This window comes from Pelecanus crispus, chromosome 8, assembly GCF_030463565.1.
Source record: "Pelecanus crispus isolate bPelCri1 chromosome 8, bPelCri1.pri, whole genome shotgun sequence".
Classification (NCBI taxonomy): domain Eukaryota; kingdom Metazoa; phylum Chordata; class Aves; order Pelecaniformes; family Pelecanidae; genus Pelecanus; species Pelecanus crispus.
The window spans coordinates 47550965-47571780 of record NC_134650.1 but is presented as its reverse complement, the minus strand read 5'-3'; the positions used below and the strand labels follow the sequence as shown (position 1 = coordinate 47571780).

The window sequence follows — 20816 nt, the reverse complement described above, 5'->3', positions numbered from 1 at the left end:
AGCCAATTTGCGAATGCCACAGGAAGATGGCTCTCCTTCTCCTGCCTGTTTTCCCGGTGCCCAAAGCCGCCTCCGCTCTGAAGACAGGCTGTTCCCAAATGTGAGAGGAAATTGCTAAGAAGATAATTGAGTAGCCTGTTAATTAGCTAATGATTAATGTAAGCATCCTGTGGAGGCAGCCCTACAGCCACCCCGGCCGTGTGTTGCAGCGATGTGTCACTCCCGGTGTGGTGACGGCTTCCTGATACCCCGGGCCGGGCGCCCACCGAGCCCCCGCGCCACTGCCCGGCCGGTGACATGCCAGGGTGGCCGGTGACGTGCCGGGGCCGGTGGTCCCCGCGGGGTCCCGACACAGACGCACGCTGCCAGCGGTGCTCAAAGTACGGCTTTATTTTGCTCGCGGAGCCGGTGCGCGGGCATGAAGGAGCGGCAGGGTTGGGCTCAGCCTGGCAGCCACCAACCCAGCCGCCGGCATTTTGCCGGGCAGGGCGCTGGGGCTGCGGCAGGAGCCGGGGCCGGGTGCTAGGGGAGCAGGGAGCGGAGCAGGGCCAGCGCCAGCGCCAAGGCTACCGGCGGGAGCCGGGCTGTGCCGGCACCGTTGTACCCATAGCCAGTCCTGCACGTCCCCTCCAGCTCCTCGAAGGCGATGGGTGTCTCGCGGGCGGCCGTGCCTTGCAGGGCCCTCTTCACCTGCGAGCGGCGGTCCCCCACACAGCCCCGTCACCGTGCACGTCCCCGTGCTGTCCCAAGCCCCGCGCGTCCCCGTGCCACCCCGCGTCCCCACTTGTCTCTGCGTACCCGTGCGTCCCCGTGTCCCGTGCGTCCCCGTGTCCCACACGTCCCCCTGCCCTGCTCACCTCCTCCACCTTTTGGAAGACGCGGAGCAGGTTTTCAGCCAGGGCCGCCTTCACCTCTGCTTCCGTCCAGTTCCTCGCCAGCAGCTCGGCCACCAGCGCGGGGTACGTGGAGACGTCCTCCAGGCCGGTGGGGAGCCTGTGCCACCCCGCAGCTGTGCCAGGGGCGGCCGAACCCCGCGGCACCCACCTCCCGCACCCCCCAGCCGCCCGCGCAGGGCACGGGGGAGACCTCCACCCCTCCACGGCAAGTCCCTGCAGCCGGGGACACGCTGCCCCGTCCCGTGCCCGTCACCCGCTTTACCCCGTGACCCCGTCGTAGTCCCCGCCGAAGCCAACGGACTGGGCGCCGGCCACCTTCTTCACGTGGTCCATGTGGTCTGCGGGTGCGGAGGGGCTGCGGTGAGCGCGGCGGCGGCGGCGGGGACGCTGCGACCCAAACCCTCGCCCACCCGGGCGCCCGCCTCACCTGCGACGTCGGCCAGCGTGGCCGTGTCCCTGCACGTCACGTAGTCGTTGTAGAAGTTGATCATCACCAGGCTGCCCGTGGAGGCCTGGGGGAGAGGTGGCCCTGAGCCCCGTGGCCACCCCCGCACCGGTCCCCTCCCTGCCCGCGGCCGTGCGCCGGCGCTCACCACCATCCTCAGCACGTCGTCGGGCACGTTGCGGCGGTGCGGGCAGAGGCTGTAGGCGGACGAGTGGCTGAAGATGACGGGGGCTTTGGAGAGGCTCAGCACGACCTTCATTGTCTCCTCCGAGACGTGGGCCAGGTCCACGATCATGCCCAGGCGGTTCATCTCCTCCACCACCGTCTGCAGGGACGGGGACGGGTTTGGGGATGGGGCGGGCGAGGGGTGCGCAAGGGGCCGCGGAAGCCCTGCGTGGGGGGACACCATGCACCCAGGGCACCCGCTGCTTGGCTTGACAACTCGGCGTGGGGCTGGTGGGTGCCGGTACCACGTCCCTCCGGCTCCGGCCATTGCTCCCAGGCGCTGCCACCGACCCGGTCCCCGCTCACCTTCCCGAAGGGCGAGAGGCCGTGGTGCACGGGTGGCTCGTCCCCAGTGTCCACCAGCCAGTTGTCAGCCCTGCGGAGCGGGGAGAGCATCAGGGCGGATCCCCGGCTGCGTGCCCGGCCGCACGCTCCGTCCCCCCCGCCGTGCCAGCCCCGTCGTCCCCATCCCCTCCCCGGGGGCTGCTACCAGGGGGTGTTGCAGCTGTGGGTGAGGGTCAGGTAGCGGACGCCCAGGCGGTAGAAGGTGCGCAGGACGCCCAGGCTGCTGTCGATGGAGTGGCCGCCCTCCACCCCGATGAGGCTGGCCACCTTCTTGCTCCGGAAAGCCTCCCGGATGCCTGCGGGAGGGTGGGGGGCATCAGCCGGGGCGGGCACCGGCGCACCCATATCCCCCGGGGCGTCCCGGCGCCGCACCCGCTCACCAGCGCTGTCGACGACGCAGGCGAAGGTCTCGGGGTAGAGCTCGCACATGCGGTGCACCACGTCGATCTGCTCCAGCGTGCGCTTCACCGCGTCCTTGTTCTGCGTGTCGCAGGGCACGTACGCCGACCAGAACTGCCCGCGGCGGCACTCGGTGAGCACCGGGAGCCTGGCCCCGTGCCCGGTGCCCCTCGCCCCGGTGCCCGCCCCGGTGCCGCCGCCCGCCGCGCCGTCCCACCTGCCCGCCCACGTGCCCGCTGCGCAGTTTGGGGATGTTGGTGTGGGTGCCGTTCAGCAGCGTGAGGTTGGCCTCCGGCAGCCCCAGCTGGTTGTTGAACCTCTTGAGGAGCTGCCAGGGCAGGTCGTTGTGCCTGCGCAGGGGAGAGAGCAGGCGTGAGGGGCTGCCTGGCTGTCTGTCTGTCCGTCATAGAACCACCGAATCATTTAGGTTGGGAAAGACCTTGAAGATCATCCAGTCCAACCATTAACCTGACACTGCCAAGTCCACCACTAAACCAGTTAAGGGGAGAGGAATAATTCATTTCATGTTTCCTGGCTTGGGGGCTGGATTATTTTTAATGAAAGTAAAACTGGGACTCACTAAGGTTGGACAGGACCTCTAAGATCATCAGTCCAACCATCAACCCAACACCCCCATGCCCACTAAACCATGTCCCCAAGTGCCACCTCTGCCATCCAGCCTCCTGGCTGCCCCTCTCCCCGCGTGTCTGCCCACCCATTCCCCGCTCACCCGGCCATCGTTCCAGCCATCGATCCACCCCCGTCCATCTGCCCACCCCTCTGTGCCCTCTGCCAAGACCCCCGCCCAAGCAGCTCCAGCCGGGAGCCGGGGACGCGTCACTCCCGGGGGTCAGCCCCACGTGGGACCCCCGTTGCCGGCCGGCAGGGAGCTGGGGAGAGGCCGGGGATGCTTCCGTGCGCCCTCACCCACCATCCCTGCACCCGGGGGAGCCAGCCCGGCATCCCTCCGACGGGGACGTCACCGTCACCGCCGTGGGCATGTCACCATCACGGGGACATCACTGCCGTGCGGTGCGGCGTCCCACAGCCAGCAGTATTGCTGGGGAAGCGCGGGGGGCCAGGCACATGGGGCAGCTTCCACTTCTCCCCTCCTGCGTCACAGTCCCCACATCCTCCGGCTCCCCTTGCCCCGTGCCCGCTTCCAGGGGCCGCGCCACACCGGGCTGCCGCGGCACGGCGCGGGTGCCGTGGGGGAACCCTGTGGAGGAGCCGAGCCTCCTGAGGGTCCCGGGCACGAGACCGGGGACGTCCCTTCGGACACGGCCCCGCGGGAGCTGTTTGCCCCGAGCAGGAACTTCCCCCAGGGCAGCCTGGCCCCCGGCTTCCCGGCACCTTTCCCGGCCAGGCTGCACCACCGGGGATCCCCTCGGCTGCACGGTTCCGGGGTGCCCGGCACGGGGATCCCCTGGTAGGGCCGTCCCTGGTGGGGTTTTCTGGCTGGGGTTTTTCTCCGGGTGCCGAGAGCTGCAGCCGGGCAAGGCGCAGGGCCAAGCAACCTTTGCTCACCCATCGATGACTGGCGTGGCCGTCATGATGCGCTCGGCCTCCTCCCGGTGATGCTGCCCGGCGCAGGGCAGGAGCAGGGCCAGCACCAGCACCAGCGCCGGCGCCGGCACGCTCCCGCTCGGCATCTTCGCCCGCTGGGTGCTGCTGGGGGATGAGCCGGGGCGACCCGCCGCCGCGAGCCCGCTGAGCGCACGCCCCAGGATGGCTGCCCCGGCTCACCCTCCGTCCCCTCCCGCTGTGAATAAATAACCAGGAGCCACAGCCGTAACTCCACCCTGCGTCCCATCCCTGGCAGCGCCCGGGCACGGCGGGCACCGGGGCGGCACGGCGGCGGCCTCCCCGAGCCCGGCCCCGGCTGGCGCGGTGGCCTCTCCGCATAGCTGCGGCGATGCTCCCGGCCCCTCTAATGCAGCCCAGATTTGCTTTTCGCTGGGAAAGTTCCGCTTCCATCCCGCCTCGGCCTCCCCAGCGCTGGCACCCCATCCCTCGCTCACCCCGGACGCTGCTGCCTGCGACGGCTCTGAAATACGTTTTCCGGCTTGCGTGCCGGCAGCGGGGCTGGGACAGGCTCCGGCCACCCCAGAGCCACCCCCCGACGTGGCGTCGGGCGCTGGGGAGTGGCCGAGTGCCCGCGCACCCCGCAGCTCTGCGGTGAAGCCCCACGGAGGGGCCGGGGGGGCAGCAGCCGGGGCGGCACGGCCCTGGCGCGGGGCTGCCGATGGTGCCCGACGTGTGCCGGGCTCCCCGCGCCGGCGTCGTGCGCGGGGAAACTGAGGCGCTCGCGGGGGCTGGCGGTAGACGCGGTGTCGTGCGTGGCAAGAGGCGCCGGCGGGGCTGCCGGGAACGCAACGGAGCTACGCGGAGACGGCCAGCCCCGCTCCTCGTGCCGGCCGTGGGGCACGGCGTGGGGCTGGCATGGCAGCTGGCGCCCCGCTCCCCCCCGGCCCTCCCGGCTGGGGCGGTGGGGCTGGCCGTGCCGGACCCTTATCCCATCCCAGGACCCCTGTCCCATCCCGGGACCCCTGTCCCGTCCCGGGGGTGCCCCCGGCTCCCTGCCCCGCAGGCAGCGCTCTCCCGGCGAAGGCCCCAGCGTGGCTGGATCCCGGCCTCCCGGCAGGAATGCGCTGGGGGGGCCCGGCCTCCCGCCCAGCGGCACGGCTTCCTCTTTTGCAGCTATTTAAGGCCAACCGCCGGCGCGTCCCCCACAGCGGCCGGGCCATGGAGCGGATGGAGGTGACCGAGACCTTCGCCGGCATCTCCCTGCCCGGCCACCTCCACACCCAGGAGTCCCTCAGCTTCGCCGCCACCTTCCCGTTCCGCCCCACCGACGTGCTCATCGCCACCTACCCCAAATCGGGTGAGGGTCGACGGGGCGGGGGGCGAGGAGGGTCCCGGCAGGGACTGGGGGGCAGGGAGGGGACCCAGAGGGGTGTGTGGGGGGGTCAGGGTTGGGGACCCCCCCCCATGCTGGAGGAGGGGGGCGCGGGCAGGCTCTGCCATGCAGCCCCCGGCTCGCCGGCAGCACCGGGAGCTGCCTGCGTGGCAGGGATCGGGGCCGGCCCCTCGCCGGGCAGGGTCCCCCCAGCCCCCGGTGCCTCTGGGCACAGCGCAGGGGACCCCAGCCCCCAGCTCCCCCCCAAACCCCCACCCTGGGGTGGGCGGCAGCCGCCCCCGCACCAGCCCCCAGCCCCAGACTGGTGTCACTGGTGGGGTCTCTGGGGCGGGGGGGGTCCCACACGGCACCGCCAGCCCAGCTCTGCCCCATGCCGTGTTGTGCCGTGCCCAGCCACGCCGTGCCGTGCCGAGCCATTCAATGCCACGCTGTGCCAATCTGCGCCGTGCCGTGCTGTGCCGTACAACGGCATGCTGTGCTGCGCCGTGCCACGGGATACTGTGCCGTGCTGTGCCGAGCCACGCTGTGCCATACGATGGCACGCCACGCTGTACCGTGCCATGCTGTGGTGTGCCGTGGTGAGCTGTGCCATACAGTGCTGTGTTGTGCCATTCTCTGCCCTGCTGTGCCATTCTGTGCTGAGCTGTGCCGTACCATGGTGAGCTAAGCCGTGCCGTGCCATGCCATGCCATGCAGTGTCATGTCGTGCTGTGCTGTGCAGTGCCATGGCATGCTGCGCAGTGCCGTGCCATGCCGTGCCATGCCATACAGTGCTGTGCCGTGCTCTGCCAAGCCATGCCGTGGCATACCATGGTGAGCTATGTCATGCCGTGCCATGCCATGCCATACCTGCCATGCTCTGCCCTGATGTGCCATTCCACACCATGCCATGCTCTGCCCTGATGTGCCATGCCATGCCATGCCCTGATGCACCTTTCTGTGCCACTCCGTGCCATGCTCTGCCCTGATGTGCCATGCCATGCCATGCCATGCCCTGACGCACCTTTCTGTGCCACTCCGTGCCATGCTCTGCCCTGATGTGCCATGCCATGCCGTGCCATGCTCTGCCCTGATGTGCCATGCCATGCCCTGACGCACCTTTCTGTGCCACTCCGTGCCATGCTCTGCCCTGATGTGCCATGCCATGCCCTGACACACCATTCTGTGCCACGCTGTGCCATGCTCTGCCCTGATGTGCCATTCCACACCATTCTGTGCCATGCCCTGACACACCATTCTGTGCCATGCCGTGCCGTGCCATGCCCTGACGCACCATTCTGTGCCACGCCATGCCATGCTCTGCCCTGATGTGCCGTGCCATGCTGTGCCATGCCATGCCCTGACGCACCATTCTGTGCTCCGCCGTGCCCCGCGCAGGGCCGGCGCTGCCCTGACGCCCGCCTCCCCAGGCACGACGTGGATGCAGGAGATCCTGACGCTGCTGTTCAGCCGCGGGGACGCCCTGCCCGCCAAGACCATCCCCAACTGGGAGCGGGCGCCCTGGCTGGAGCAGATCTACTTCAGGGACGTGCTGCAGGACACGGCCGCCCGCCGGCTCATCACCACCCACCTCCCTGCCCACGTCCTGGCCCCCGCCCTGCAGCAGAGCAAGGCCAAGGTGAGGGGGGCCGGGACAGTCTGGGGGGGTCCCCGTAGGGGCATCCCGTGCCCACGGGGCTTCCCGCAGCCGGGGTGATTGCCGGGGGCTTTCTGAGCGGAATCCCCCTGGCCGTGGGGCTGACGCCGCTCCCCCCCCAGGTGATCTACGTGGCCAGGAACCCCAAGGACGTCGCTGTCTCCTTCTACCACTTCCACCGCCTGGTCAAGTTCCTGCCCAACCCCGGCTCCTTCGATGCCTTCCTCACGCAGTTCCTCGAGGGCACAGGTAAGGGCTGGGGGGGTCCCCAGGGTGCCGGGATTCGGCCACGGGGCCCCCCATCACCCCCCACCTCCCCCCCCCAGTGCACTATGGCTCCTGGTTCGACCACGTCAAGGGCTGGCTGGGCCAGCGGCAGCTCCTGGACATCTTCTGTGTCACCTACGAGGAGCTGCACCAGGTGAGCCCCGGCGCGGTTCCCCATCCCCGTCCCCGCCGGCTGCCCCGGGGCTGACCGTCCCCTCCGCCGCAGGACCTGCGCGGCACGGCGCAGCGGCTCAGCGCCTTCCTGGGCTGCCCGCTGGAACCGGAGACGCTGGAAGCCCTGGAGCAGCACTGCAGCTTCGCCGCCATGCGGGACAACACCATGGCCAACTACTCCCTCATCCCCTCCGAGATCATGGACCACAGCCAGGGCCGCTTCATGAGGAAAGGTGAGGGGGGACGGGGTTGATGGGGGGGATATGGGGGGGGTCCGGCCTCGGCTGCAGCCTCCCTGTCCCCTCCATCCTGCAGGCGTGGTGGGGGACTGGCGCGACCACTTCTCCCCGCTGCAAAACGCCCTCTTCAACCGCCTCTACCAGGAGAAGATGGGCAACTCGGAACTGCCGGCGCGCTGGCCCATGGCTTGAGGGGCCGGCGGGGGTGGGCTTGGCCCTGCTGCTGCACAAGGCAACCGGCCCCCCCCCCCCGCCAGCCGAGCCCCACCGCGGTGGGGGTACCCTGCACGGAGACCCCCCGCCCATAACTTATACACCCCCTGCATCGCCCCAGGGCTGCGGCGGGGCTGGGGGTCCGGTGGCGACGGCGGGGGACCGACTGCGTGACCCCCCCAGCTCCCTGGGGACGGGGGACTTTTCCGGCCACGCATTGTGGCCATCCCCGTGGCCTTCCTTGCCCTGGGCCGGGTGCGCACGGCCGTGACCCCCGCTTTCCGCCCAGCCCGCCCCGCGGAAATAAATAGTTATTGCCATTTCCAGCCAGGCAGCGTGTTCCCATGGGCGCGGGGCGGGAAGCAGCGTGCCGGCGGCGGGAAGCACCTGGCGTTATCAGGAGCTGGGCGCCCGTCCCCGGGGACATCGACATCTGCGGCAGCGGGCAAGGGCCGGCTGGGCAGCGAGGGGGCCGTGGTGGGCTGCCAGGCCCTGTGCCGGCGGGTGACGGCACTGTGCCGGTGTTTGCCCGGTGCCGGTGTTTGCTGGCAGAGCCTGTGGCACGGAGACGGCTCCTTCGGCAGCAGCCGGGGCTGCCAGGCCCCACACGTCCTCCTGGGACCCCCCCCTGTGCCCAGGGTCCCCTGTGCCCAGCCCTGGTGCATCTTCTGCAACCCCCTCCGGATACTCTCTGCCCCCCGCCCTGCCCCAGCGCACCCCCCCAATGCCCCCTGCACCCCGATGCCCCCCATCCTGCCCCAGCGCACCCCCAATGCCCCCTGCACCCCAATGCCCCCTGCGCCCCAATGCCCCCTGCGCCCCAATGCCCCCGCCTTGCCCCAGCGCACCCCCCAATGCCCCCTACACCCCGATGCCCCCGCCCTGCCCCAGCGCACCCCCCCAATGCCCCCTGCACCCCCAATGCCCCCCATCCTGCCCCAGCACACCCCCCAATGCCCCCTGCACCCCAATGCCCCCTGCGCCCTGATGCCCCCCATCCTGCCCCAGCACACCCCCCAATGCCCCCTGCGCCCCAATGCCCCCTGCGCCCCAATGCCCCCCATCCTGCCCCAGCGCACCCCCCAATGCCCCCTACACCCCAATGCCCCCTGCGCCCCAATGCCCCCGCCCTGCCCCAGCGCACCCCCCAATGCCCCCTACACCCCGATGCCCCCACCCTGCCCCAGCGCACCCCCCCAATGCCCCCTGCACCCCAATGCTCCCCATCCTGCCCCAGAGCACCCCCAATGCCCCCTGCACCCCCAATGCCCCCCATCCTGCCCCAGCGCACCCCCCCACTGCCCCCTGCACCCCAATGCCCCCTGCGCCCCGATGCCCCCCATCCTGTCCCAGCGCACCCCCCCAATGCCCCCTGCACCCCGATGCCCCCCACCCTGCCCCAGCGCACCCCCAATGCCCCCTGCACCCCAATGCCCCCTGCGCCCCGATGCTCCCCGCCCTGCCCCAGCGCACCCCCCAATGCCCCCTGCACCCCGATGCCCCCACCCTGCCCCAGCGCACCCCCAATGCCCCCTGCACCCCAATGCCCCCTGCGCCCCGATGCCCCTGCCCTGCCCCAGCGCACCCCCCCAATGCCCCCTGCACCCCAATGCTCCCCATCCTGCCCCAGAGCACCCCCAATGCCCCCTGCACCCCGATGCCCCCCATCCTGCCCCAGCGCACCCCCCAATGCCCCCTGCACCCCAATGCCCCCCATCCTGCCCCAGCGCACCCCCCAATGCCCCCTGCACCCCAATGCCCCCTGCACCCCAATGCCCCCGCCCTGCCCCAGCGCACCCCCCAATGCCCCCTACACCCCGAGGCCCCCGCCCTGCCCCAGCGCACCCCCCCAATGCCCCCTGCACCCCAATGCTCCCCATCCTGCCCCAGAGCACCCCCAATGCCCCCTGCACCCCCAATGCCCCCCATCCTGCCCCAGAGCACCCCCAATGCCCCCTGCACCCCCAATGCCCCCCATCCTGCCCCAGAGCACCCCCAATGCCCCCTGCACCCCAATGCCCCCCATCCTGCCCCAGCGCACCCCTCCTGATGCTTTGGGGGGGTTGGCTGGATGCCCCCCCTGCCCATCGCCCCACCTGGGGTGTTTACACCCAGGGGTTTGTGCCCACCCTCCCCAGCACCCTGGGGTGTCGCAGGCAGGCAGCACCCCCCCGCCCTGCCATGCCCCAAGGAATTGCCATATGAAGCTGCTTGGGAAGCACAGGCACCATCATTAATTAACCCCTGGCTTAATTAACCGGCATCGCCAGGTCAGCGTGGCACAGTGCCGGGGCAGGGGGGGGGCGAGGGCGCAGCCCTGGCACAAGCAAGACCCTCACCAGGGTTTGGCGGAGCCGGGGGCATGCGGTGAGACCCATCCTGGGGACACCGGCACCCTGCCCGCCCTGCCCACCCTGCCACGGCCGCCCAGCCCAGCTGGGTGATGCTGGGCACCCCCAGCCCCATGGGGTCCCCCTGCACCCGCCGGCAGGGCACCCAGCCAGCCCCACAAATTGGGGTGCCGGGGCAAATCCCTGCCCGCGCCGAGGGCCGGCTGGCGCTGCAGGCTCGTCAGGCGCCGGGTTTCTATGGCGACGTCGATTATCCTGCTTTATAGGGAGATGAATCAGGAGCTATAAATACGCGGGTCGATGGGGCCGGCGCGCGCTCTGCCTGCGTGCGGGACTGCCGGCAGCGCCGGAGGGGCATGGCGGTTCGGCATGGCCGTGCCGGCGGACACAGCCGCAGGGACAGGGGCCGGCTGGCACCCCGTGCCGGCGGCCACGGTGACGGCCGCATCCCCGGCCGTGGCTCGGTGGCACCCGCGTGGCACGCTCTTGGGTGGCCCCTGCCCTGTTTCGGGCCCGCGGTGGGCTTGGGTCACACCCCACCTCTGCCGGCACCGGGACGGCGACACGCGGCACAGGGTGAAGGCCACATGGCACAGTGTGGCACGGCGTGGCACGGTGTCACACGGTACACGGCGGATGACACACGGCACGTGGCAGGAGGCAGCTGGCACACGGCGAGCACGCCCGCCTTTTGGTGCAGCAAACGGTTGCACAGCACCTGGCGCGGCACGGTGCCCGCGAGCGGTACGTGGCGCAGCGTGGCACACGGCGTGTTGTGGCACACGGCATATTGTGGCACACGGCACGTGGCACACGGCAGAGGCAATGTGCTGGCCAGGGGCAGGCGGAGGGCACCGGTGCTGCCTCTGCTCCCGCTCCCGTGGCCTGGATTTCAGGGCCGCGGCAGCCGGCAGCGGCACAGCGGGATGGGCGGCCGCTCCGGCACGACTTGAAAGCGGTGGCTGCTCAAAAGTACCGCAGCTCCGGCGCTCCCCTGCACGCTGCCGGTCACGAATTCCCCTAAATATCGGAGCGGCCGGCGGCAGTGCCGTGCGGGCAGCCGGGGCTGGGAGCTGCGTTCGGCTCTTGCTCGCTTTCGCTGCCGGCCGGGGCTGGGCAGCGCGGCGGCACGGTGAGGGGCACGAGGCGGGCACGGGCAGCACCCCGCACGCCGCCTGTCCCTCTGCCCGCGCCCCGCCGAGCACCCGGCAGGGAGGTTTGGTGTCGGCGCCCAGAGAGCACGCGGCATGGGCACGGGGCTGGTTGCTTTATTGGGGGGCTCCCCGCCGCACGCCGGTCGGGGTGGGGGGTTCGTCATGCAGCCTCCAAACGACGTCGCGGCGACAAACAAGCGGGGATCGAGGGGAGCACGGGGACAGCAGGGAGGGAGCGGGAAGGGGCCGCGGGGCACGGACCACCAGCGCTGGGCAATGCCCGCGGGGGACCCCCCGGGGCAGCACCGCGGGGTGTCCTGCACCGGGACCGCATCCCCAGCCGGCTCCCGGCGCCCAGCCCCTGCCCGGCGAGGAGGGGGCTGCGGCAGGGCTGGGAGCCGGCGGGGCCCCGTCCGTCCCCGCGCCATGCTGGGGGGAGCGGGGGGGCTCACTGGGGCGAGCTGAGGTTGGAGTCGGGGGTCTCGGGCTGGGGGCAGCGGGGCGGGAAGGCCTTGTAGCTGTAGTACTCCACCACCTGCTTGGGCACCTCGGCCAGCACGCACTTCGCCAGGGCCGTCGGCGACGCCTGCGGGACCGGGGACACCGGGGGACACGGGGGGGACGGGTGAGCCGGGGGCACCATGGCACCCACCCGCCCCAGTGCGCGGAGCAGCACCCGTGGGGCACCGGCGTGGCACGGCGCGATGCTGGGTCCTGCTGTGGGGACAGGAGGGGACAGGATGGAACAGAATGGGACAGGAGGGGACAGGATGGGACAGGATGGGACAGGAGGGGACAGGAGGGGACAGGAGGGGACAAGAGGGGACAAGAGGGGAGGATGGGAAGGGACAGGAGGGGACAAGATAGGACAGGATGGGATAGGAGGGGACGGGATGGGATGGGACAGGAGGGGTTGGGAAGGTACAGGAGGGGACAGAAGGGGATGGGAGAGGATAGAAGGGCACGGGAGGGGACAGGAGAGGACAGAAGGGGACGGGAGGGGACAGGAGGGGACGGGAAGGGACGGGAGGGGACAGGAGGACCACCGGTGCCCCACTCACGTTCTTGAACTCCCGGAAGGGGACGAACTGGACGATGTCGCGGAGGACAGGCTCGCCCTTGGGGGAGCGCAGGATGCCGTCGTCCCCATCCAGGATCTGCATGTCGGTGAAGTCGGCGTTGCCCACGCCCACGATGATGATGGACATGGGCAGGTAGGAGGCGCGGACGATGGCCTCCCGCGTGTCCGCCATGTCCGTCACCACCCCGTCCGTCAGGATCAGCAGGATGAAGTATTGCTGGGGGGGGAGGGATGCTCTAGGGGGGCTGCCCAGCCCCATATGGGGGGAGCTGGAGAAGGGCTCAGCTCTCACGTGGGAGCAGCCACAAGTGGCACGAGTGTGCTGGGTCTCAGCCCGGCCCAGAGCCCACCAGCCCGGGCAGCGGGTACGTACCGAAGCCTCCTTCGTCCGCTCCTCGTCAGCCGCCACGCGAGCCACCTTGGAGATGATGGGGGCCACATTGGTGGGGCCGTAGAGCTGGATTTTGGGCAGGCAGCTCTGGTAGGACTCCACGACGCCCTGGATGCCTGCGGGAGGATGCGAGGGGTGAGCGGGGCAGCACGGGGCTCTGGCACGGGGGGGGACCATGGAACTGGCCCCAGACTCACCCTCGCACTCATCGTTGTCAGGGTTGAAGTTGATGGCGAAATCGTGGGAGACCTGGAGGGCGAGAGGGGAGGGGGCAGCCGGTGCCCACCCGCCCGCCACGGCCCCCGGCATCTGCCGAGCCCCGCAGGAGCCACAGCCAAGGGTGCCCGGAGCGGCGAGCGCATCCCTGGGGTCCCACGCCCTGACCACCCCCTCACCTCGTACTTGGGGGGGATCCTTGCACCAAAGCCCAGAGCCGAGAATTTCTTATCGCTGCAAGGGAAGAGGTGTGAGGAGCCCCGGCAGTGCCGGCACCAGGGTGGCTGTCACCGGGGCGTCCTGGCCCTGCGGTACCTGTCGTAGTCCTGGCAGATCTCGCCCACCGCGACCAGCGCCTTGAGGTACTCGTTGGGCTGGTAGGGGTTGATGTAGTGCAGGGAGCAGCTGTTTCGGGGGTCCCCGTTGGAGGCCGTGAAGTCGATGGCCACCTGGCCAGGAGGGCAGTGGTGAGGGTCCCCCAGGGCAAGCGGGGCCACCGGCACGTCGGGTGCCTCTGCCGGCCCCGCTCGCCAGCACTGTGGCACAGCCGCGGCTCGGGGGGGCTGGGATGTGCCACCCGCGGCCCCCCGCCCTGGGGACGGGCACGTGGCCCAGCGCCGGAGCCCCTGCCCGGCCCCTGTGCTTTGGGGTGGAGGATGCCGCTCACCGTGAAGTGGATCTGGCAGCCGCCCATGATGTAGTCCAGGAAGGAGTAGACCCTGTGGATCTTCCAGAGGGGCCTGCGTCAGCCGGTCCTGCCCCATGGCAGCCGGGCGCAGCATGCCACAGCACGGCACGGCAGAGCATGGCACAGCATGCCACGGCACAGCAGAGCATGGCACAGCAGAGCATGGCACAGCATGCCACGGCATGGCACAGCACAGCAGAGCATGGCACAGCATGCCATGGCATGGCATGGCACGGCAGAGCATGGCACAGCATGCCACGGCACGGCAGAGCATGGCACAGCAGAGCATGGCACAGCATGCCACAGCATGGCACAGCACAGCAGAGCATGGCACAGCGTGCCATGGCACGGCATGGCAGAGCATGGCACAGCATGCCATGGCACAGCATGGCACAGCAGAGCATGGCACAGCATGCCACAGCATGGCACAGCACAGCAGAGCATGGCACAGCATGCCATGGCACAGCATGGCACAGCAGAGCATGGCACAGCATGCCATGGCACGGCATGGCACAGCAGGGCATGGCACAGCATGCCACGGCATGGCACAGCACAGCAGAGCATGGCACAGCGTGCCACGGCATGGCACGGCATGGCAAAGCATGGCACAGCATGCCATGGCACGGCACGGCACGGCTCAGCTTGGCACGCAGGCACTCACCTTCAGGTCCAGCAGCACCACGACCCCCGAGTTCTTGTAGTTGCGCTTCTTGATTTTGTACTTGGGGTTCATGCAGTCCCACTGCACCTGCGGCATGCGGCACCCGCGCTGCCTGCGGCCCCCAGCCCCGGGGACACGGCCCCCTGCGCCGGCACCCCCCCCATGGCCCCGCAGCCCCATAACCCTGCAGCCCCACAGCCCCATAACCCTGCAGCCCCACAACCCCGCAGCCCCACAACCATGCAGCCCCACAACCCGCAGCCCCACAACCCCGCAGCCCCACAACCCCGCAGCCCCACAACCCCGCAGCCCCACAACCCTGCAGCCCCATAACCCTGCAGCCCCCCCTGCAGCCCCCCAACCCCCAGCCAGCAGCTGCCTTCCACCGCTCCCGGCCGGCCCACGGGCTCCAGCCAGCCCGGCCGGGGCCGATTTCCCCGGAGGAGCCCCGACCCACCACCCCTTCCCCAAAGAGGGTGCAGTGAGGGGGGAACAGCCCCAAAAGCCGAGGAGGAGCTGGCAGGTGCCTCCTGGAATGGGATCTGCTGGCAGCACGGAGGGGTGACCCCAAAGGCTGTCCCCTCGTCCCCGCGCCCACCTTGTTCTCCCCCATCGCCTTCTGCATCTCCTCGAAGGTGGTGAAGAACTCCCCGATGAAGTCGTGTTTGCCCCGCGAGTCGTAGTCCCACACCACGCACTGCGGTGGGACACGGCTCAGCCCTGGCCGGGCAGCGCCCGGCAGCGGGGGGCACACACCCACGCCCCCCCGAACCGCACCCATCCCTGGCACCGTCCCCACCACCGGCCCCGGCGGCTCAGGCTCCCCGGCACGCTGCCCCACGCGGGGCCGCGGGGAAGCCGGAGGATGCGTGCCCCTGGGGCGGAGATGGGGGTCCCCATCGCCCTTCCTCACCCTCAGCTTCCTCTTCTCCTCGCAGCTGCAGAGCGAGTTGAGGGAGACCTTGAAGGGCTCCCAGATGGGGCTCAGGTTGTTCTTCACCACCTGCGGGGCGAGGGGCTCAGCGGGGCGGGGGTGGCCGCGGGCCGGCCGAGGGACAGATCCTGCCCGGGGCCTCACCTCGGTGCGGTACACCAGCTGCTCGCTGCGGTCGTCGTCGATGCGGTAGATCTCCAGGAAGGGATCCGACTTGCTGAAGAGGTCCTGGAGGGGGGAGGATGGGGCAGAGCACTGCCCACCCTGCCCACCCTGGCTCCCCTGCCCACCCTGCCCGCCCTGGCTCCCCTGCCCACCCTGCCCGCCCTGCCCGCAGGACCCGGCTCACCTTGTCATCCAGCTTCTTGGCCCGGAAGGCGAGCTCCACGTAGCCGTTGTTCCCCGAGATCTCCTCCGAGATAACCTGCAAGGAGAGGCGGCCGCAGGGTGCTCGGCGCCCAGCACGGCTTTGCCCTCCCTGCCTGCGTGGGCAGGACGGTGCCCTGGCAGGGGACAGGGTGCCACGCACCCTCCCTGGCACGGTGGGGACCCGCCAGGGTGGCCAGCAGACGCGAGCGGGGACCCTGAGCCCTCCCCACCCACAACAGCCTGGGGGGCAGCTGGGTGACAGGAGGAGGGTCATTGGGGACCCCCCGCGGGTCCCAGCCTGGTGCCACCCACGTGTCCCACCTCAGTGCCACCCACGTGTCCCAGCTCAATTCCATCCCAGCACCCCAGCCCAGTGCCACCCGTGTACCCCAGCTCGGTGCCACCCACGTGTCCCAGCTCAATGCCATCCACATGTCCCACCTCAGTGCCACCCACATGTCCCACCTCAGTGCCACCCACGTGTCCCACCTCAGTGCCACCCACATGTCCCAGCTCAATGCCACCCACGTGTCCCAGCTCAATTCCATCCCAGCACCCCAGCCCAGTGCCACCCATGTACCCCAGCTCGGTGCCACCCACGTGTCCCAGCTCAATGCCATCCACATGTCCCAGCTTGGTGCCACCCACATGTCCCACCTCGGTGCCACCTGTGTACCCCAGCTCAGTGCCACCCACGTGTCCCAGCTCAATGCCACCCACATGTCCCACCTCAGTGCCACCCATGTACCCCAGCTCGGTGCCACCCACATGCCCCAGCCCGGTGCTGCTCCCGGCACGGGTTCGGCCGCTCACCGTGATGGTGGACTTGCCCGCGAACTTCCCGTACTTGAGGAACAGCGGCTTCGTCACCCGTTTCTGCGCCACGATCTGCAAAAGCCGGGGGGTCGGGTGGGAGCCGCCGCCGGGGGGGTCCCCGGGGCGAGGGGCGCGGGCTGACCTGCCCCACGGTGCACTCCGTGCCCCCCAGGAAGTCGTCATCGTGCGTGCCCACGCCGGCATGCCCGTGGCTGTCATACACCTCGAAGCGCAGCTTCTGCACCTCCTCGAAGTAGTAGTCCACCGTGAAGATCTTGGCGAAGACGGGGTTGAGGTTGCTCTTGATGACCTCGCTGCGGTCCACCTGCGCGGCACGAGCGCGGCTGGGCGGGCAGCGGGGCCAGAGCCCGGACCGGGGCCAGAGCCGGGGCCAGCGGAGCTGCCCAGGGCCTTGGGATGCCCAGAGCCCGCCCAGAGCCGGCCACGGGGATGCAGGAACCCAGGGGCACGGGGATGTGGGATGCAGGGATGGGGGATGCAGGAACCCAGGGGCACGGGGATGTGGGATGCAGGGATGGGGGATGCAGGAACCCAGGGGCACGGGGATGTGGGATACAGGGATGGGGGATGCAGGAACCCAGGGGCACGGGGATGTGGGATGCAGGGATGGGGGATGCAGGAACCCAGGGACATAGGGATGTGGGATGCAGGAACCCAGGGGCATGGGGATGTGGGATGCAGGGATGCAGGAACCCAGGGGCACGGGGATGTGGGAATATGGGGATGTGGGATGCAGGAACCCAGGGGCATGGGGATGAGGGATGCAGGAACCCAGGGGCACAGGGATGTGGGAATATGGGGATGTGGGATGCAGGAACCCAGGGGCACAGGGATGTGGGATGCAGGAACGCAGGGGCACAGGGATGTGGGATGCAGGAACCCAGGGGCACAGGGATGTGGGATGCAGGAACCCAGGAGCATGGGGATATGGGATGCAGGAACCCAGGGGCACAGGGATGTGGGATGCAAGAACCCAGGGGCACACAGATGTGGGATGCAGGGATGGGGGATGCAGGAACCCAGGGGCATGGGGATGTGGGGATGCAGGGATGGGGGATGCAGGAACCCAGGGGCACAGGGATGTGGGATGCAGGGATGGGGGATGCCAGGCAGCTGCCAGGAAGGACCAGCCCTGCACAAGCATTTACCTGCCCGTGCCGGTTCCTGGCCAGCGGCATTTGGAGGCAGCCCGGTCAATGGCTTGGGCAGGGAGGCATGCCCCTGAGGGTGCCAGCCCTGCCAACCCCCCGTCCCGGGGGCACCACTCCCTCCGGGGCTCGGGGCAAACCCCGTGGTCAGTTTGAGCGCACGCTCTGGCTCTGGACCACGGTTTGCCACGGCTCCGCAATGGGCCAGTGCCCAGGACGAGCCTCTGTGCTCCCACCCTGGGCTGGCCAAGGCTGGGGGCCACCGACCACCGTGGCCCCGGTAGGCGGGTGGGTGCTCAGCGTCCCCCGGCCATGCTGGCAGCGGGCACCGAGCGGCTTCCAGAAGCCTCCCCCGCGCCCCGTCCCTGCCAGCGTTGACTCAACGGGACGCATCCTGGCCAGGGCACCCTGCCAGCCTGCGGCCCCTGCAGCATCTGGGCAGCATCTGCCGAGCCCACACCGCCGCGGCGCTGGCAGGGCTGCCCCGTGCAGCTCCGTGCCTCCTGCGCGGGCACCAGCAGCCCCGCCATGGAGCTCCAGGTCCTGGCCACCTCCCCCTCCAGTGCCAGCCCCGCTGGCACGGCCGGGGCCGTTTCGGCTCTCGGACCCAGTGCGCAGCGGCTGAGCCGGCTCCAGCCACCGTCCTGGCAGTGACAGGGAGGGGACAGCCCAGAGTCCCTCCGAAAGGCGGCCCAGGAGGGACCCTTGCCTCTTGGATCTGGCCCTTGCACAGCGTGGCATGGCACAACATGGCATGGCGCAGCACATCGAGCGTGGCATGGCATGGCATGGCATGGCGCAGCACATCGAAGCACATCGAGCATGGCACGGCACGGCATGGCACAGCGTGGCATGGCGCAGCACATCAAGCATGGCACGGCACGGCACATGGAGCGTGGCACCATGGGGTACAACCGGCTCGGCATGGCACAGCCTGGGGAGCTGCAGCCCGCAGCTGGCACGGGGCCCCCCACCACCCACCCTGGCTCCAGCTCCAGCTCCGGCTCCGGCAAGCAGAGTCGATTACACGCAGAGGGATTTAGCGCTAAATCTGCCGGCTGAGCAGCGGCGATTAGCGAGCGTGGAGCTGCCGGCGCCAGCCCAGAGCTAAGCCGTGGGGGAGCGATGGGAAGGAGCCGTGCCAGCGCCAGCGCCAGCACCAACCCCAGCGCCAGCGCCAGCACCAGCACCAACCCCAGCACCAGTGCCAGTGCCAGCACCAACCCCAGCGCCAGCACCAGCCCCGGTGCCAGCCCTGGCTCGTGTGGGCACCAGGGCCTCACCGGGCAGCGCCGCGAGGGGCACGCGGTGCCAGCCTTGACCCCCTCTGAGCTGCCTCCCCGTGTGCGGAGGGGTGGGCGATGCCACCCGGCTCTCCCGGCCCAGGGTGCCTGCCCCGAGCAGCGTGGGACCAGCCCACAGGTCCCGATCCACCCCAGGGGTGGCCAAAGCGTCCCTCGGCCCTGGCCCGGGGCAGCGGAGCCACGCTGCACCCACACACCGTGGGCACCCCGTTCCCTGTCCCTGCCGCGTCCCTGGAGGGACCCACGCCAACCGAGGCGTCTGTGCCGTCCCCACGCGCTGCCGCGTGTGCCCTGCCCTGCCCTGCCCCGTCAGCTCCTGCTCTGTGCCCTGCACCCTGCACCTTGCTCCCTGCACCCTGCTCTGCACCATCTCCCGCTCCCTGCACCCTGCTCTGCACCCTGCTCCGCACCATCTCCCGCTCCCTGCACCCTGCTCTGCACCCTGCTCTGCACCATCTCCCGCTCCCTGCACCCTGCTCTGCACCATCTCCTGCTCCCTGCACCCTGCTCCGCACCATCTCCCGCTCCCTGCACCCTGCTCTGCACCCTGCTCTGCACCATCTCCTGCTCCCTGCACCTTGCATCCAGCATCTTGTATGCACCCTGCACCCCGCTCTCCACGGTCTCCTGCACCCTGCTCTGCACCCTGCACCTTGCGTCCAGCATCTTCTGTGTGCACCCCGCTCTCCACTGCCTCCTGCACCCTGCTCTGCACCCTGCACCTTGTGTCCAGCATCTTCTGTGTGCACCCTGCACCCTGCTCTGCACTCTCCTGCACCCTGCAACCTGCTCTGCACCCTACACCCTGCTCTCCACCGTCTCCTGCACCCTGCACCCTGCACCTTGCGTCCAGCATCTTCTGTGTGCACCCTGCTCTCTACTGTCTCCTGCACCCTGCACCCTGCTCTGCACCCTACACCCTGCTCTCCACCGTCTGATGCACCCTGCACCCTGCTCTGCACCCTGCACTCTGCTCTCCACCATCTCCTGCACCCTGCACCCTGCTCTGCACTCTCCTGCACCCTGCTCTGCACCTTGCACCCCACTCTCCACCATCTCCTGCACCCTGCACCCCACTCCGCAACTTGCCCCACCCCGTGCAGTGGCTCCTGCCCTGCCTCCGGCCCCGTGGGCACGGCAGCCACCCCGGGGCTGTCTCTGCTCCTGTCCCCATGCCGGAGACGCAAACCCAGCGCCCAGCCCCCTGCACCCAGCCCTACCCCGCTGCGGCGGGTGCCGGCAGTGCCCCCCGCCCTCCTACCTCCATCCACTGGCCCTGGGACTGCATCAGCAGCAGGACGCAGGGGTCCGACTTGTTGAGCGTGTCGCGGTCCAGGAGGTGCTTACAGCTCACCCGCAGCTCCACCTTGGAGACCACGGCCAGCGGGGCCTGGGGGGACGGCTCGGGCGCCTCGCCCATGGCAGCCGTGACACGGCGGGCGGCCGGCTGCGATGGCGGGCAGGTGGCCCCGTGGGCGAAGGGCATGCGGGGAGAGCGGGGCGGCGCGGGCGGCCGCCGCCTTCGTTGCCGTCAGGGAGCCCGGCGGGCGCCCGTCATGCCCGGGGCGCGTCGCCCCGCGGTGCCAGGCGTGGGGACGGAGCCCGGGTGCGCGGGGTCGGGCAGGTCCCCGGTGGCGGCGGGTGTCGGTGGGATGCTCCGGCGGGTGGAGGGGACCCTGGGCACCCCCTCCGAGATGGGGGGCTGGTTCCAGTCCCGGTGGCCCCGTGGGGCCCTGCAAGGCATCAGAGTCACCGGGTCACCCCGCCTGATGCTGCCCGTGTACCCCGAAGGACGAGCCAGCCCCACGGGTGCTCCTGTGCCCCTGGCCACCCGCCGACCCCCCGGGCCGACCGGGGGGTCCCGCAGGACCGTGCCCAGCTCTGCCCCAGCCCCACCCCAGCGGCAGGATGCGTCCCACGGGG

The 20816-nt window shown here is 70.2% G+C and overlaps 3 protein-coding genes across 3 annotated transcripts; 1 reads left to right on the top strand and 2 right to left on the bottom strand.

Annotated features, from left to right (window-relative positions):
* Nucleotides 1-522: 522 nt before the first annotated feature.
* On the bottom strand, nt 523-3962 carry DPEP1 (dipeptidase 1). Its single transcript, XM_075715512.1, has 10 exons — nt 3838-3962; nt 2528-2660; nt 2292-2424; nt 2057-2207; nt 1873-1942; nt 1490-1666; nt 1324-1408; nt 1159-1234; nt 858-993; nt 523-690 (listed from the first exon to the last, which is right to left on the bottom strand). Exons 1-10 carry the CDS (start codon nt 3960-3962, stop codon nt 523-525), a joined length of 1254 nt encoding a protein of 417 aa, XP_075571627.1.
* Nucleotides 3963-5034: 1072 nt separating this feature from the next.
* LOC142594167 (sulfotransferase 2B1-like) lies at nt 5035-7738 on the top strand. Its single transcript, XM_075715621.1, has 6 exons — nt 5035-5194; nt 6640-6848; nt 6989-7115; nt 7193-7287; nt 7360-7540; nt 7623-7738. The coding sequence occupies exons 1-6, from the start codon at nt 5056-5058 to the stop codon at nt 7736-7738; spliced, it is 867 nt and encodes a 288-aa protein (XP_075571736.1). The 5' UTR covers nt 5035-5055.
* A 3974-nt stretch (nt 7739-11712) lies between these two features.
* CPNE7 (copine 7) lies at nt 11713-20379 on the bottom strand. The gene is made up of 15 exons (XM_075715918.1): nt 20155-20379; nt 16563-16745; nt 16418-16492; nt 15585-15659; nt 15380-15463; nt 15215-15304; nt 14900-14998; nt 14302-14388; nt 13620-13679; nt 13268-13401; nt 13132-13186; nt 12934-12985; nt 12719-12852; nt 12326-12562; nt 11713-11850 (listed from the first exon to the last, which is right to left on the bottom strand). Exons 1-15 carry the CDS (start codon nt 20377-20379, stop codon nt 11713-11715), a joined length of 1728 nt encoding a protein of 575 aa, XP_075572033.1.
* Nucleotides 20380-20816: the final 437 nt, after the last annotated feature.

Coding starts and splice junctions, on each gene's coding strand:
- DPEP1 (XM_075715512.1), bottom strand. CDS start 3,962: ATGCCGAGCGGGAGCGTGCCGGCGCCGGCGCTGGTGCTGGTGCTGGCC. Junction 2,208..2,291: donor CTGCGTCGTCGACAGCGCTG/GTGAGCGGGTGC, acceptor ACCCTCCCGCAG/GCATCCGGGAGGCTTTCCGG. Junction 1,943..2,056: donor CACAGCTGCAACACCCCCTG/GTAGCAGCCCCC, acceptor CCCGCTCCGCAG/GGCTGACAACTGGCTGGTGG.
- LOC142594167 (XM_075715621.1), top strand. CDS start 5,056: ATGGAGCGGATGGAGGTGACCGAGACCTTCGCCGGCATCTCCCTGCCC. Junction 6,849..6,988: donor TGCAGCAGAGCAAGGCCAAG/GTGAGGGGGGCC, acceptor CTCCCCCCCCAG/GTGATCTACGTGGCCAGGAA. Junction 7,541..7,622: donor GGGCCGCTTCATGAGGAAAG/GTGAGGGGGGAC, acceptor TCCATCCTGCAG/GCGTGGTGGGGGACTGGCGC.
- CPNE7 (XM_075715918.1), bottom strand. CDS start 20,379: ATGCCCTTCGCCCACGGGGCCACCTGCCCGCCATCGCAGCCGGCCGCC. Junction 15,305..15,379: donor AGCTGGTGTACCGCACCGAG/GTGAGGCCCCGG, acceptor CTCGCCCCGCAG/GTGGTGAAGAACAACCTGAG. Junction 14,389..14,899: donor AGGCGATGGGGGAGAACAAG/GTGGGCGCGGGG, acceptor CGCATGCCGCAG/GTGCAGTGGGACTGCATGAA.